We start from the raw sequence: 13,718 nt of genomic DNA, 5'->3' as shown, positions 1-13,718 counted from the left end.
GGATTCTGTATCTGTTAAATGTGACTAGCTATACAATTCTCCATCAAACTAGCTGCGGATCCTATGAAAAAATATGTTCAAAGTATTCACAAGGACTTGGCATATGGGACTGTCTCGTGAAATGCTATTTGATACTGTTATTATTGGTATATGTGTATTCATTGCTATTATTATTATTATTACACACATGGATCCCTGGAGACTGAAATGATCAGGAAAGATTCAGGAGGTAGCTGTGACCTGGAAAGAATTAGAGGAAGAGAAACCAGCGCAGGCAAGGACAACAGCTCACACCAAGGTTAGAGAGTGTATACAACATGTAAACACTTTAACATGCATGCTCCCTGGCACCTGAAGCAAGCCATGAGCTTTACAGGAAGTCAGACAATTCCACCCGTGCCCTTTAATGCCAGGAGACTCAGTGAACCACACCACTCCTTCAACAACGAGAGAGTCAGTGCTATTGGCCTTTAGGCACGACAAATGTCCTCTAAGAACTTTGTGCTTTGTTTAAGAATAAATCTTCATCATTTGTGAGTCTGGAGCAAAGAAGAAGAGAAAGAAAAAGAGATGAAAAGAGAACCAGAGTCCAACTATTGTTTTCTCGGATGCTTTAGCTTGAACTCCTTTACAAATGAAGTCGATGCCATAAAATCCCAAAGCATTCATTGGTTTGGCAAATGTTTGGTCAATCATATATGTGCCAGAGCCCGGTCACATCACTGTTCTAGCAACCACTCCTCACATCCCTTAAACTGAAGACTTTGTTACCGGAAGTTCTGTCCTAAGAAGAATAAAATTGACATTGCTATAAAACGGTCTCAAAATCCTCCCAGGTCCTGAAATCCTTGTTTGCTAAGAATGGACACAGTATTGACCTTTCTCTAAACGGTCGTCACACCTGTTCATGCTTGTCAGAGACAAAAGCCTCTAGGAAGCAGCCAATCATTCAAAAGAATGAAACGGGACACACGAAAAGGATATTTGATGGGCACATTGGTAGCTGTGATGATAAGTATCACCCGTTCTTATGGATCTATTTACACACCAAAGAGAGAAATCTCTGGGCAAAGCTGTGGGGGATTATCTTGGTTAGCTTAATTGGGTGGAAAAACCCAATTAGCCTAAATTTCCCTAAGCTGGGTCCTGGGCCGTATAAAGGCGAGAGAAAGCTAGGCACATTTCAGCTTATCATTCTTTGCATCCCGAGGGAAGACGCACTGGGACTAGTTACTTCAAGCTGTGCCACAGTGTGATTTTCTTGTTATAGTAGACTGGATCCTTGAACGGCGAGACAAAATATTTTTTTTTTCTCTTTTAAGCTGCTTTTCTCATATCGTTTTTAGAGACGGAGGTCTCACTATGTAACCCCGACTGACCTGGAATTTGCAATATAGAGCAGGGTGACCTCAAACTCAGAATTCACCTCTTTCTGCTTCCTGGGATTAAGGGCATTGCCAGATATTTTGGTGCAGCAACAAGGCAATAGCGGATACAGTACCACACTGACTTATTTGGAAAAAGAAGAATCCTTGTGGATGCTATTAGGTTTTCAATCTTCTCTCTGTGCTGAAGTTTGTTATGGTGCATGGAAAGGAACACCAGCTCTCTGATAAGGAAGCAATAGGGGGTGACATGGTCTCTGAAACGTTGAAAGCAGCTGTTATTCAGGTATAATACATATTTGACTGCTGACATTTGATACCAAGTTACCAGCTCGGGTTTGTCAAAAGTCAACAATCTGGAGTTTAATGGTCACCAGCAACAAATAACTTTCTTGTTACTATATAAATAAAACACAGCCCCCATGGGAAGTCGCCTACCACTTGGTAAATCCCCAACTGAGGATGCTGCTGTGCCCCATGCCTCATGAAAGTGGGCTGTTATATCTGGCTTTTTGCCTCAGTTGCACTTTGAGGGCTTGCATGGAGGATCTTCCAGAAATAAGAGAGAAAGCCAAGTGCAGTCTTCCTTCCAAACTCCTTGTTATCAGGAGTTAGCTCCAGCTTTGAATGACAAGCTTGTTTCCTTCCTCCCAACTTGCCTCCAAGTCCTGCGATGTCCAAATTCCATAATGATTGGCGCCAACATCTTCGAATGAGGTAACAGCAGCTCCAAGATATTCAATCAGAAATGCCCATAAGACACCACTAAGTTCACGAGATGCTCTTGTGAGTACCCTTGTTAGGTATTTTCCCATGGTAGATGGGCATATAACTGACCCAGCGATGGACATGATTTGGTCTTCTCCAAATATCTTCTTTCTTCTTATCAATGCTGTCATCCTGAGCAAGCAATTAACTTTCTTGATTTCTTCTTGATCAGCATAGCTTCCAGCCAGGACTTTGGTGAAGATTTCAGTTTAATGGCTTTGCTTAGAAGGTCACGGATGCAGCATCTAGGCAATGTAGCAGCCGCATGGCATGGTGCTTATCTGTGAGCAGAAAACTGTGCCCTGAGCTACTGCGACCATTTCTGCCCTGCCAGTCGCAACCCTATTTCCTCTCTCAGACCTCCTTGGGGACCTAAGGATTTTCCCTGTCTACTTCCCATTTTTAAATGAAATAAACAACTTTTGTCTAACATACTTTGTCCCTGGAGGTTTCAGGCAATATTCTAGTCCACTGTCAGTTACATTTACTCTCCAATCCCGTCAGCACAGCTGGATCTAGAGTTAGACTTCATGTTCAATTTTGCTTATTATGAAACAAAACTCTGTCTCAAAAAACCAAAAAAATGCACTTGTTCATCAAAGTATTTATATTCATAAGTTTAGCAATCATTTTTTTCCTTCTCCTCCTCCTTCTCTCTTTTTTATTTTCTTTAGAGAGAGAGAGAGAGAGAGAGAGAGAGAGAGAGAGAGAGAGACTGAAAACACAGGGGCTTTCCAGCTATTTGCATGTGCTCAAAATGGTAAAAGTAACTGATGGGGCTAAAAATACCACGAAAAGAATTTGTCTGTTTCGTATGTTATGAAACAGAGGCACCCGTTTTGAGACCTCCTCAGTATATGTCTTGGGTCCTCAAGGGGAGATGCCTTCTCCAGATCGCCCCTAAACGGGAGAGCTAACTATCTAAATCCCAATAGCCTACCGCTCTGTTCCTCCACTCTTCACTTACCCATGCTGTTCAAGGGACAAAGGACACCATAGGGAAGGTGACATGGTCTTTGCCTCATAAATTGTATTCTCTACATAAGTAGTGAGAAGGGTTGGGGAAAACATTGTTTAAATTTTCAGTAACACAAAATATACTATATGTTAATAATATGTCCACAGTAGAGAGCAGATGTCCTTCCAAGGTCAATCAAATACAATTTCCTACAATCAAATACAAATTTATTTCCAGGGCCTGTAGGTTAAAAGCTCCTGCCATGGCTTGACTCTATTGTGATGCAGTGGGACATTATAAGGTGAAGCCCAGCGAAAGGTCTTCAAATCATGAGATCATGTTTCCAAGGGCATTGTGGGACCTCAGCCATGTCCTCCTCTCTTCCCCAGTCATGAGATCAGTGGTCTCCTTCACCAGGTGTTGCCCCTCTGACGTGCAGTCTTGCCACAGAGCCAAGACAACAGGGCCAGCTGTCAACAGGCTGAGGTAAACAAGTCTCTCTTTTCATAAATAACAATCATACTGGAGATTTGTTATAGCAATGAAAAGCTGGCCTAGTCCATTACCTAAGGGAGAAAGCTCCCCACCCTTATACCCAAAAGTTAGCCGCATTTAGGCTTTTGGGGTATCCATAAATCTCAGTTCCTTCATCTTTGAGAAATGAAGGAACAGAGGGGGTGTGACATTTTCTGTTTTCCCCAGGATTACAGGGCCCTTGTGAGAATATATCAGAGAGATACATGGGGAGTGTCATGTAAATCGGTGGTCATGGAAAGTTCCAGCCTTGGTAGACAGCCTGATGCACAGGGCGGGCATTTAACAATTGTTCACTAACTTGAGCTCTCCCTTCTTGGCTTCCCATGTCTGAAGCACATGGTGGTCACCTGAGAACACAGTCACTTTGGACAACAACTTGACCTGGAGAAAAATGAATCTCTTCTTAAAAGCACTCATGCCTCAGACAGTTACAGTCTTGTGTTTCAAATCCAAACATGGATGTGTTTCATGAGGTGGCCACTAGACTCTAGTGAACACGTTTGGTTCCTCAGGACTCGTGTTGGGGACTTTACCTCCCCAGAAGTCAGGAAAAATACCGGACATGGCTTTGTGAGTGAAAAACATTTTGCTGAATTGTGGGGAGAGGAGAAAGATATTAGACCTACATAGAAATTGGCTCAGGTGCGTGACTCCTCTGCAGGCCTGTGCTGCCCCAGGGAATCAGTGGGCCATGTGCCAACACCACAGAGATACTTCTTTATTTCCATGCTCTGCCATTCTGTATTTCTAGATTTGTAGACATTTAGACCTCAAAAATTACCACAGAAACATTATGAAAAAGCATGGGATAAAACCGGACTCGCTGAACATAGCGGACAATGAGGACTACAGAGAACTCAAGAACAATGGCAATGGGTTTTTGATTCTACTGCACGTACTGGCTTTGTGGGAGCCTAGGCAGTTTGGATGCTCACCTTACTAGACCTGGATGGAGGTGGGTGGTCCTTGGACTTCCCACAGGGCAGAGAACCCTGATTGCTCTTTGGGCTGATGAGGGAGGGGAACTTGATTGGGGGAAGGAGAGGGAAATGGGAGGTAGTGGCGCGGAGGAGGCAGAAATCTTTAATAAATAAATAAATAAAAAGAAAAAGGCAAAGTCAGAATGGCTTAGCACAGGGCAGGGCTGAGATCAAGACCTTTCATCTAGGATTTTTGCCTTCACTTTGGGCTACGCAGACCTCCCCTTCAATATGGTTCTAAGTAGTTTCTACATTTTCCCTCAGTGCACCTAAAAGAAAGAGTGAAAACACTTGGATGCCATTTCTTTTCTTTTGTTTTATTTCTAACAGAAAAAGAATTGTTTCTTAGCTTTTTTTTAATTCAGTTTTCCATTTGTACTATTGAACTTCCATTTTAAAAGTATTCAAAATTTTTCTAAACACCTCTTTTTGATAATGTTGCTTGGTGCATTTAGGTTTTGTTTTGTATAGAACTAGGACTTTGTGCATCCTAGGCAAGTATTTTACCATGGAGAGATACTTTCCTTGGTTGACATTCTTAAAACAAATTTAATGTCTCTACATTATCTTTTCTCCCAGACTTCATATACACTGTTCCTAGAGCAAGTAATTGTTATCAAAGGACAATCATCATTGCCTTTTAGGTGTTTGAGACACTGTCCAAATGTAGGCACTTGCCTTCTGATGTTATACGCAAGGTTAAGAATACAGCTTAGAGGCAGACACTTGAAACTTAGGGTCCACGGTGGCACTTCTTGTTAGATATCACCTGTCTGTCCTGTGGTTTGGTGCCTGGTTGGGGCAACAACTCTGGGCACTGGTTCATGGAAACATATTTACATGGCAAACGATTAATCGGTGCAGGTGCTTGAGTTATTATTCCCCGCTGGAGAATGCCTTTTTGTTTATTCTTTATTACACACACTCAAGAGATCTGTGAGCTGATCACTTCAACTTCACATTAAGAGTACAGTTAATAAATATTATCATTCTACTTAGGGATGTGTCCTTTGATATCAATTAGTTGCTCTGGGAACCGTGTGTATGAAGTCTGGGAGTCCAGTGCACCCGTCCTAGGGGATTTAGACTGTCGGAGCCTTAGAGAAGCTATTGTTTTCATTTTCCAGGGACATAAAAAGAAACCATCAGTGCACCACGGCAGTCTGGCTTCAGATGCTACACTGTTATGAAGCCAAATAGGGAAGTTGTGCCTTCCCTTGTTTAAGCAAGGGTAAGAGAATCTGTTTGTGTTTCTTCCTCTTCGAAAAGAAGAACCAATGAAAGATGTCTTCTTCTATACACCTGTTGTGTTTAAAAAGCTCTAGACCTGAAGATCATCTAAACAATCTGCCACTAGTGTCAAAGTCAATAAATAATAAGAGTATCTGACACTCATCACTCCTAAATATAACATTCGCTTTGTCTTCTGAGTTCTCAGTCATGCCAAGTACTGTGAAAGGTGCTGGGTAAAAAATGAATGAATAAGTGAATGAATACATAAATAAATCGTGAACAGAAAGAATGCATCTACTGCAGAATAGTATCTTGGACAGTTAAGGAAAAATGCAAAGTACAAGGGTGAAACGTGATAGATTCATCACCACTTTGGAAGAGACTAATGAATATCCTAGAAAGTCTTTAAAAGTAGCACATAATCTCCCACAGCAACAATTCTAGCACTTCAGAGACTGAGGCCAGAGGGACCACAAGTTTAAAATTATCCTGAGCTAAATTGCATGACCCAAGTCTAAAACAAACAAGCAAACAACAGCAACAACAAAACCTGAAGACTAAGCAACAACAACATAAGAGCAAGTAGGGGCCAGCAAGATGGCTCAGCAGGTAAAGGCGCTCCTTGCACAAATGTGAAAAGAGAAAGCAAACTCCACGTCTTCTGACCTCCAGCTGTGGTATGTTCAAAGGCTCCCCCACCTCCCTCCCCACCCCGCCCACATACACCATGAACACACATACATATAATACAAAATGAAAACTTTTCAATTAAGAATAAAGATAGCGTCTTTGAATTCGCAATCAAAAGAGAAGCAGAAGACTTGAGGACCCGAGGAAGAACTGATCAGTTGGGCAAGCATGCTGAGGGAGAGCAAAGGGTTAAAGTGGCTCTTGGGGGAGAAAGACCTACAGAAGGGGTTCCTATGGACAGAGCTACATTCATCCAAAAGAAGAAAAATGTGTTTGCTCCAAGGCTATAGTCTCAAATCGCACTCCTTATTGGTGTTAAGTTCCCATTTTCCTCCTTCGTTGGGACTCCTTATCATGTCTTAACCCCTAAATCAATTTTTCACCGAAAGCGAATTGTTGCGACATGTCTTTCTATGGCACTAGAGATAAGGAGAAGAAGCGCTGTGCAGCTCAGGCCCCGGCAACTCACAGTGAGCAGGTTGATCAAATCCATGTTAGGTTCTAAGTGGTGAGAGGCATTCTGCAGGGAGACCAGTTCACTCAGGGTAACGGAGAGCTGGTGCATTTTCACGATGTTCACTTTGTTCTCTTCCATCCAGTCTGGGAAGATGACATGGACAGCTATCAAGTCTTTCAAGTGCACGCCAAGGATGGGGATTTTGAAGCCATCACAGTCGGCGAAGGCCTTGCGGTAATTGCAATAATTGCCATTGGAAGAGACCAACTCTGTCATTTCATTCCAGTTCTGGGAAGAGATGGAAAAGTAGAGTTTTCAACCAACAGCTTTCTCTCCTGTCCACTCCCAGATTCTGGAAGATGTGACTTGGAATTCCTCAGCTACAAGGAGGAGGATCTGCTGCACCAGTGTTGATGCGGGGGAAATGTCAACCAAGAAGAAGAAAAGCAGAAAAGAGTACTGGGCCTGGCTCTCCAGTGGGCAGCCTGCTGCATTTTCCTCTGCTTACCGCTGGGCTACCAGGGTTGTCAGACAACAGACTGCTTTATTATTGAACCAATTTAAATGGTCTCCATCTTCATCGTCCTTAGGGTTAAAATAAAACACACCCTAATGCTACTACAGCCCAGGGTTGGTATAAGGAAAAATGTTCCTTTCTGCTCGGTAAGCAAAATGATTATTTGATATGGTCTACAATAAATACAGTAGAGAACTATTACAAAAAGTTTGACAACTGACTTTTAAAGGTACACGCCTTTGAGTCTGTATACTAATCAGGTATCTTCCGCACCACTCACACAGTAAGTACCAAATGAATATTAGGTGATATTTACAATATATTCACCTTTGCTTAGTATAAGATTTTTTTTCTTTTTCTATTTATGTCTTGGAGGGTAGGCATTCATGGCTCAGCCTATGTCTACAGATCAGAGGAGAGTTGTTGGGAATAAGTTCTTTCCTTCCACCATGTGAGTTCCAAGGATCAAACATGGGTCACCAGCATTGGTGGCAAGCATACTCATCTACTGGGCCACCTCACCAACCTGGCCAGAACATTCTTAGTGTAACCCTTCCCACCAGCAGCAATCTGGTTTTCGGCGTGTACTCTGCCAATAGGGCTAATTCCTTCCGGTTTAGTTCCCTATGTGTAACTTTGTATTGGTTTAAGAGACAAAGGTTGCCTTCCCGTGTAATACTGGTCAGAGCACATTACCGCCATCTGTACTGCTTGCTCAGAATGCAGATCAGAACCCGCCATACCTTTGTAACCTCTGAAGAGAGGTGAGAATGGGTCTCTTTGAGTCGGGAAATGGAGCTATGACTAAGGCCGCCAACCACTGCCATCAAGGTGTTAAAATTTTTTAGCTGAAGGAGTTTCTGTAATGAAAAAAAAAAGTTAACACCAGTACTTTGTGAGGATTTTTAAAAGTTACTTCGAGTTTCCCAAATTGCAGGTGAATACAAGCATAGTGTTAATAACAAGAATCTGGGGAGAAAACACATCAACTTGAGATGAAGTGAAAATTGAATCCTCGGGGCTGGAGAGATGGCTCAGAGGTTAAGAGCATTGCCTGCTCTTCCAAAGGCCCTGAGTTCAATTCCCAGCAGCCACATGGTGGCTCACAACCATCTGTAATGAGGTCTGGTGCCCTCTTCTGGCCTGCAGGCATACACACAGACAGAATATTGTATACATAATAAATAAATAAATATTTAAAAAAAGAAAATTGAATCCTCTATTTTTTTTAAAAAAAATGGTATTATATTTCACAGAACACAATCAAATATTTCTAAAGCAATGGTGTTTAAAACAATCTTGTGATGTTAGGGGAGTATGGATTGTTAATTAGACATCTATGAGTGGTTGAACTGTCCAGTGCTCTTCTGTTGTAAACACCACAGTTCTCAATAGTATTAATGACTACACAGACTCCCTAAACCCAGAGCTGAGTATGAGACGAACCTGTGCTACATTGATGAACTTGGTGATGACTTCTGCCCTTTGCTGGGGACTTGGTTTGCTGAGAACCATCAGCTGGACCCACTTAGAGATTCCATTAAATAAAGCAATAGATCGCTCCAAAGTTGGGTTATTCTCCAAGCAGCCATGGATGACGTAGCTCTGATAATCGGTGAACTGGGGAGAGGAAGAATCAGATTCTAAACTAGAATGGAGCTATCACAAAAGCAGCCATTAGACAGTTGGGTAAAGGGGGTGAGCTAGCCTTTCATGACAACGTGGTGATTTCTTCCATTTTCATAAAGGATTCTTTCAAGTTCGAGACCTCTGCATCTTTAGCATTTGGAGGAGGGAGGGAAATGGGTAAAATTCAAAGTTATATTATAGAGAATTCTGAACTTCCCAAACCCTCAGATCCATCTAGGCCACTAGCCTGGGAATATTAAGGCAGACAGGATCAATATCATGCCGGGAAAGAACTAAGGTTTTCCATTTTTAGTTCTACCAGTGGCGCCAAAGAATAAACATGTTTAAGATACAATGACACACACTGAAGAACAGGAGGTGGATGGAATATAATACTCTCAAATAAAAATAAGCTTCTAGTATTTCAAAGAAAAAAATGGAGATCGGAAAAAATAAAGTAAGAATGCTCTTTAGCAATCTAGATGTGTTTTCATGGTGTGAGGGGAGATGCCATCACCTAGGGTTGAGCCTTGTATCCTATCCTATACAAATCAGGAAATCACCTTCCTTGGCCTGGCTGAGAAGCATCATAATGGTTCTTTACTAACACGATTTGCTTGGTGAATGTATCAGTCTTTTAGAAATCTCTGCTTTTGGGCTAAAGATGCAGTTTCTAGAACATTTTCCCGGCATGTATGAGACCCTAGAATGACCAAAAGCTTAAAAAAAAAGAAGAAAAAAAAGAAGGAAGGAATGAAGAAGGGAGGGAGAGAGGAAAGGAGCAAGGAAGGAAGAAAGGAAAAGAAAAAAATCCATGCTTCTAATGAAAACCATAGTGTTTGCCAGAAATGGTGTGATTTGCTTCAAGCTCCTTGGAATGAGAGTGATTTCCCCCGAGCTCATGAGATACATTGAAGTAACGGTTGATAGAACCGCCATAAAGAAGTGGGTAGCGGCAAAGAGGCATCTTGAAGGGACTGCAGGAGAGGAAGGAAAGAGAACAGGAAGGAAAAAGGAATGTAGGAAAGGAGTGAGGGTCCATCACGATGTGTAGGAAGGAAAGTCTATTGCAGGACCTGTGTCTCAGGGACAGAGGCCATCTTATGTTGAGAGTTCTTCAATGCCTGCAATTCTTAATTCTCGACCTATTTCCATAGGCAGTTGTGCAGATACCAAAATGAGTTAACCGTCCACTGCCTCTGTGCTATAAATAAAGGTTGCAACAGAACCATTCATTTGGAAGAGGTCACCCGAACTAAATAAACCTTGAATGGTTAAATCTCTGCTGAATATTTAGAAAAATCAGGCTCTAAGTCTGTGAAAGGAGACATTGAACACAGTGACAGAAATACAGCTTCTGAGCCGTAAACTAAAGACAGGATAATATTTATATTTGGTTAAAAGGGATTGTTCCTGTGAATTGAGGGCACATTTCCAACAGAGCCTGGTGGCGGAGGCTGCCAACACTTGGGAGTATGAACACACAGCTCTCGGGAAAGTTGGCACAGCCCATGTTACCCTTGGAAGAATAACCGTCAAGTTCTTACTGAGATCCTTCGAAAAGATTTATGCTCCAGAAAAGTGAGGTGCTCGGCCAACTCAATGGGCTCCAGATGGTCAAATAAGAGACAAGCCTTCCCCTTTTTCGATACTTTTTTCCTCTGCGTGACTCTCCTCATCCAGTCATAGGAAGGGCTGTGAAAGAAGAGAGGCTGGTCAACGTGCCGAAAACGCATTTCACTCAGTGGAAGATATTAACCTACTGACTGGAACTCTTGGCCTACTGCCAGGAGCATGTGTGAAATACATGCCCTGTCCTCCATATTTGAAGAGAAAACCACCCACCCTCTGCCAACAGAGCCCAGACTTGGCGTTGTTTTTTCTAGGCAGGATAGGTTTGCCATGGCCTATCCTGAATCTCTTACTTGGTATTCCTTGTGACCAAGAACAACTTGAAATTTAAAGAAGAGATCAGGGTGAGGGCTATAAACTCGGAAGTTTATTGGCATCTAGGAGGTGATTCAAGGCACTGGGAAACAACTGTGTTTACCACAGCATCACGCGGACTATCTGAAAAACTCATTATGAAGACAAAAGCCTAGATCTCACTTCCAGAGACTCTGAATTTACTGTTTACTGAATTTGCTGGTTTACTAGGAATGAATCTGAATTACAGGCATTGTAAACAAGCCTCCCTGATGACTCCTGGGTCATTCATTGTCAAGTAGTCTTGAAGAAGTATTCCAGGTGAAGAGAATGCCTAAGACGCAAAAATAAGTGTTTTTGATGTTCGCCTGTAATCCTAGCCCTTGGCAAGCCAAGATGGGAAAATCATCACAAACTCAAGGACAGCCTAGGTTACACAGTGAATTCCAGGCCAGCTTGGGACAGAATAAACAATTGTAATACCGACAACTGTACCTAGGTTCATGAGAAAGCTTTCCTTGTGCAGAGTTAGCTGGTCTGCATTAAATGAATCTAAGTAGTATAAAGTCCCTTATAAGATAACCAGTCAGGATACAACTGTGATTAACATTTGTAACTTCAGGGGGAGCCTCTGAAGCACTAGGGTGCAGAGCCTCTCAGGCTTGCACTGAGAGTATGAATTGAATAGGGGTAATAATGTGATAATCTGAGTAGCTGGGGCATAGGAGACAATGGCTAAATTCCGACTTGAGAACCAAATACTCAGCATCCATTCTGTGCCTGAGACTTTCTTGTGTTTCCTTGTGGAATTCTTATACATAGAAAATCCCATTAAGGTACCATTTTACAGACAAACTGCAGCTTGGTGAGAGAGGTTGTGTCTACTATTGCTATAGCTATGTTCATTGTAGCCAGACTATCTCCAAAGGAGGCTCCTTATAGAACAGTAGGGATTCCCTCCAGCAGGGTCATCACTAGCCCCTCCCCAAAGGGGTGGACCCATGAAGACCTAAAGACTTGCACCACTCTTACACGCTGGATATGTCCATGAGGCTGAGGTGCTTTTCATAGCCTAGTTGGCTAGCGACTTCCCGGAACTCCTCAGTCATACGAATCAAACCGAGATCCAAATTAAACTCGGCAGGGAATTTCAGAATCCAATACCTGCAAGGAATAGAAAGGACTTTTGACAGCTGGAAGATTTCATTTGGACCTCTTTAGAGACTATGGTACCTTTTTATAACCTGAACTTTACACAGACTCCAGGACCCCTTAGTTCCAAGTTGTCGGCTCATATTCCCAGCAATTCCACCATGTGTCTTTCTGCTTCTTCCATGGAGAACCAAGATCCAGCAACCCTGAACTTCTTCCGAACTTGCTACAGAGTACAGCCGAGGGGAGCACACCCCCCCCCAATTCATGGTAATGTATATGGTGAGGGAGTAGAAACCATCGAATCTACTGGATCTTTGAGCTGGTTTGGCTCTGTAAGGCGCTAGCCCCTACCTGGTATCTAGTCCATAAGGTAAATTCTCCCATATTCACCAGGAACAGAGAAGAATTAACAGTTGCAAAGACAGCGAGGTGAAATATTGGCTGCTTTGAACAAAACAGGAATTGTTGACAGGTCCAGAACCCAAAGCTATGAGAAATTAAATCTGTAAGTGTGTTTACCTCATGAAATAGCAGACCTTCAGTCGGAACTCGTCACAGCCTTCTCCCCTGGCATTCTGATACGTAGGCCCGTTAAAGAAAATGTTCTTATGTCTTCCCTTTGCACATGTCTAGCCAACACTGTTCCAAAAATTTACCCAAAATCCAGGCAACCCAAGTTACAGGCTAAACAGCTCTAATTCAAAACCTTGAAATGCAAAATGCCCCAAAATCTGAAACTTTTGGAGAACCAACAATACTAGGAAATAAACATCAACTCCTGAACTAATACGATGCTATAGTCAAATGAGAGTCTATTTAAAACAATGTAATTTTGGACCTGTATGTTATTATTATTGACATGCTATTATACAAGTGTAGTAGATTTATATACTTAAGTGTACTGCTGATTCTAGAAATAGGCTTCATCTAGTTTCCTCTGTGTGATTTTGGGCCTGAGTCTAAAGCAGGTAACTAGGATCTAAGTTTGTGTACCCCGGATGTATTTAATGGATTGCAATCCTTTAACCCCCTCCAATATGCTGCATATGGCATTTGAATTGTTTAAGTTTCCTGCAGTGAGCCATGACTATTCCTAACATGTCAACACAGTTATTCTGAAATTTGTCAAAATTCCAAGATATGAAATGGTTGGGTTTCAAAGCTGTGGATGATGTGAACTCAACCTGGAGAGAGTCAAACGGGCATAGAAGTGGGCTGTGAGCATGTGGACACCGAGGAGTCAAACTTGACTTGTTAAGCTTCTGGGATGTAGTTTTGGTCTGATGGAGAAGTCACTTACAAATTAGTTACACCCTCCTGAGTACTTATCAACCAACAACCACAAACTGGGGTTACAAGCATACTGCAAAGTATACATAATTCCCAATTAAGAGTATGCAGAGGCACCATTTTAGCTAGAAAGATTTCGAATTTAGGATTGGTATTTTATATAACAAGCACTCAGATCTCATAGGTATTTGAA

The 13,718-nt window shown here is 42.2% G+C and overlaps 1 protein-coding gene across 3 annotated transcripts in view; it reads right to left on the bottom strand.

Annotated features, from left to right (window-relative positions):
• The window catches only part of Rasgrp3 (RAS guanyl releasing protein 3), a 98,870-nt gene that overhangs the window by 21,173 nt on the left and 63,979 nt on the right, over window positions 1–13,718 (bottom strand). For all 3 annotated transcript variants that reach the window (XM_075955038.1, XM_075955039.1, XM_075955036.1), the window contains exons 5-10: window positions 12,755–12,817; window positions 12,113–12,244; window positions 10,702–10,849; window positions 8,972–9,145; window positions 8,269–8,385; window positions 7,021–7,296 (exon numbers count right to left, since the gene is read on the bottom strand). In XM_075955038.1, coding sequence (XP_075811153.1) covers window positions 7,021–7,296; window positions 8,269–8,385; window positions 8,972–9,145; window positions 10,702–10,849; window positions 12,113–12,244; window positions 12,755–12,817 — 910 coding nt within the window. The remainder of the gene's footprint in view (window positions 1–7,020; window positions 7,297–8,268; window positions 8,386–8,971; window positions 9,146–10,701; window positions 10,850–12,112; window positions 12,245–12,754; window positions 12,818–13,718) is intronic.

This window comes from Microtus pennsylvanicus, chromosome 21 (genome assembly GCF_037038515.1).
Source record: "Microtus pennsylvanicus isolate mMicPen1 chromosome 21, mMicPen1.hap1, whole genome shotgun sequence".
NCBI lineage: Eukaryota > Metazoa > Chordata > Mammalia > Rodentia > Cricetidae > Microtus > Microtus pennsylvanicus.
The sequence above is the reverse complement of the archived record's forward strand: the minus strand, read 5'-3'. Positions and strand labels throughout refer to the sequence as shown.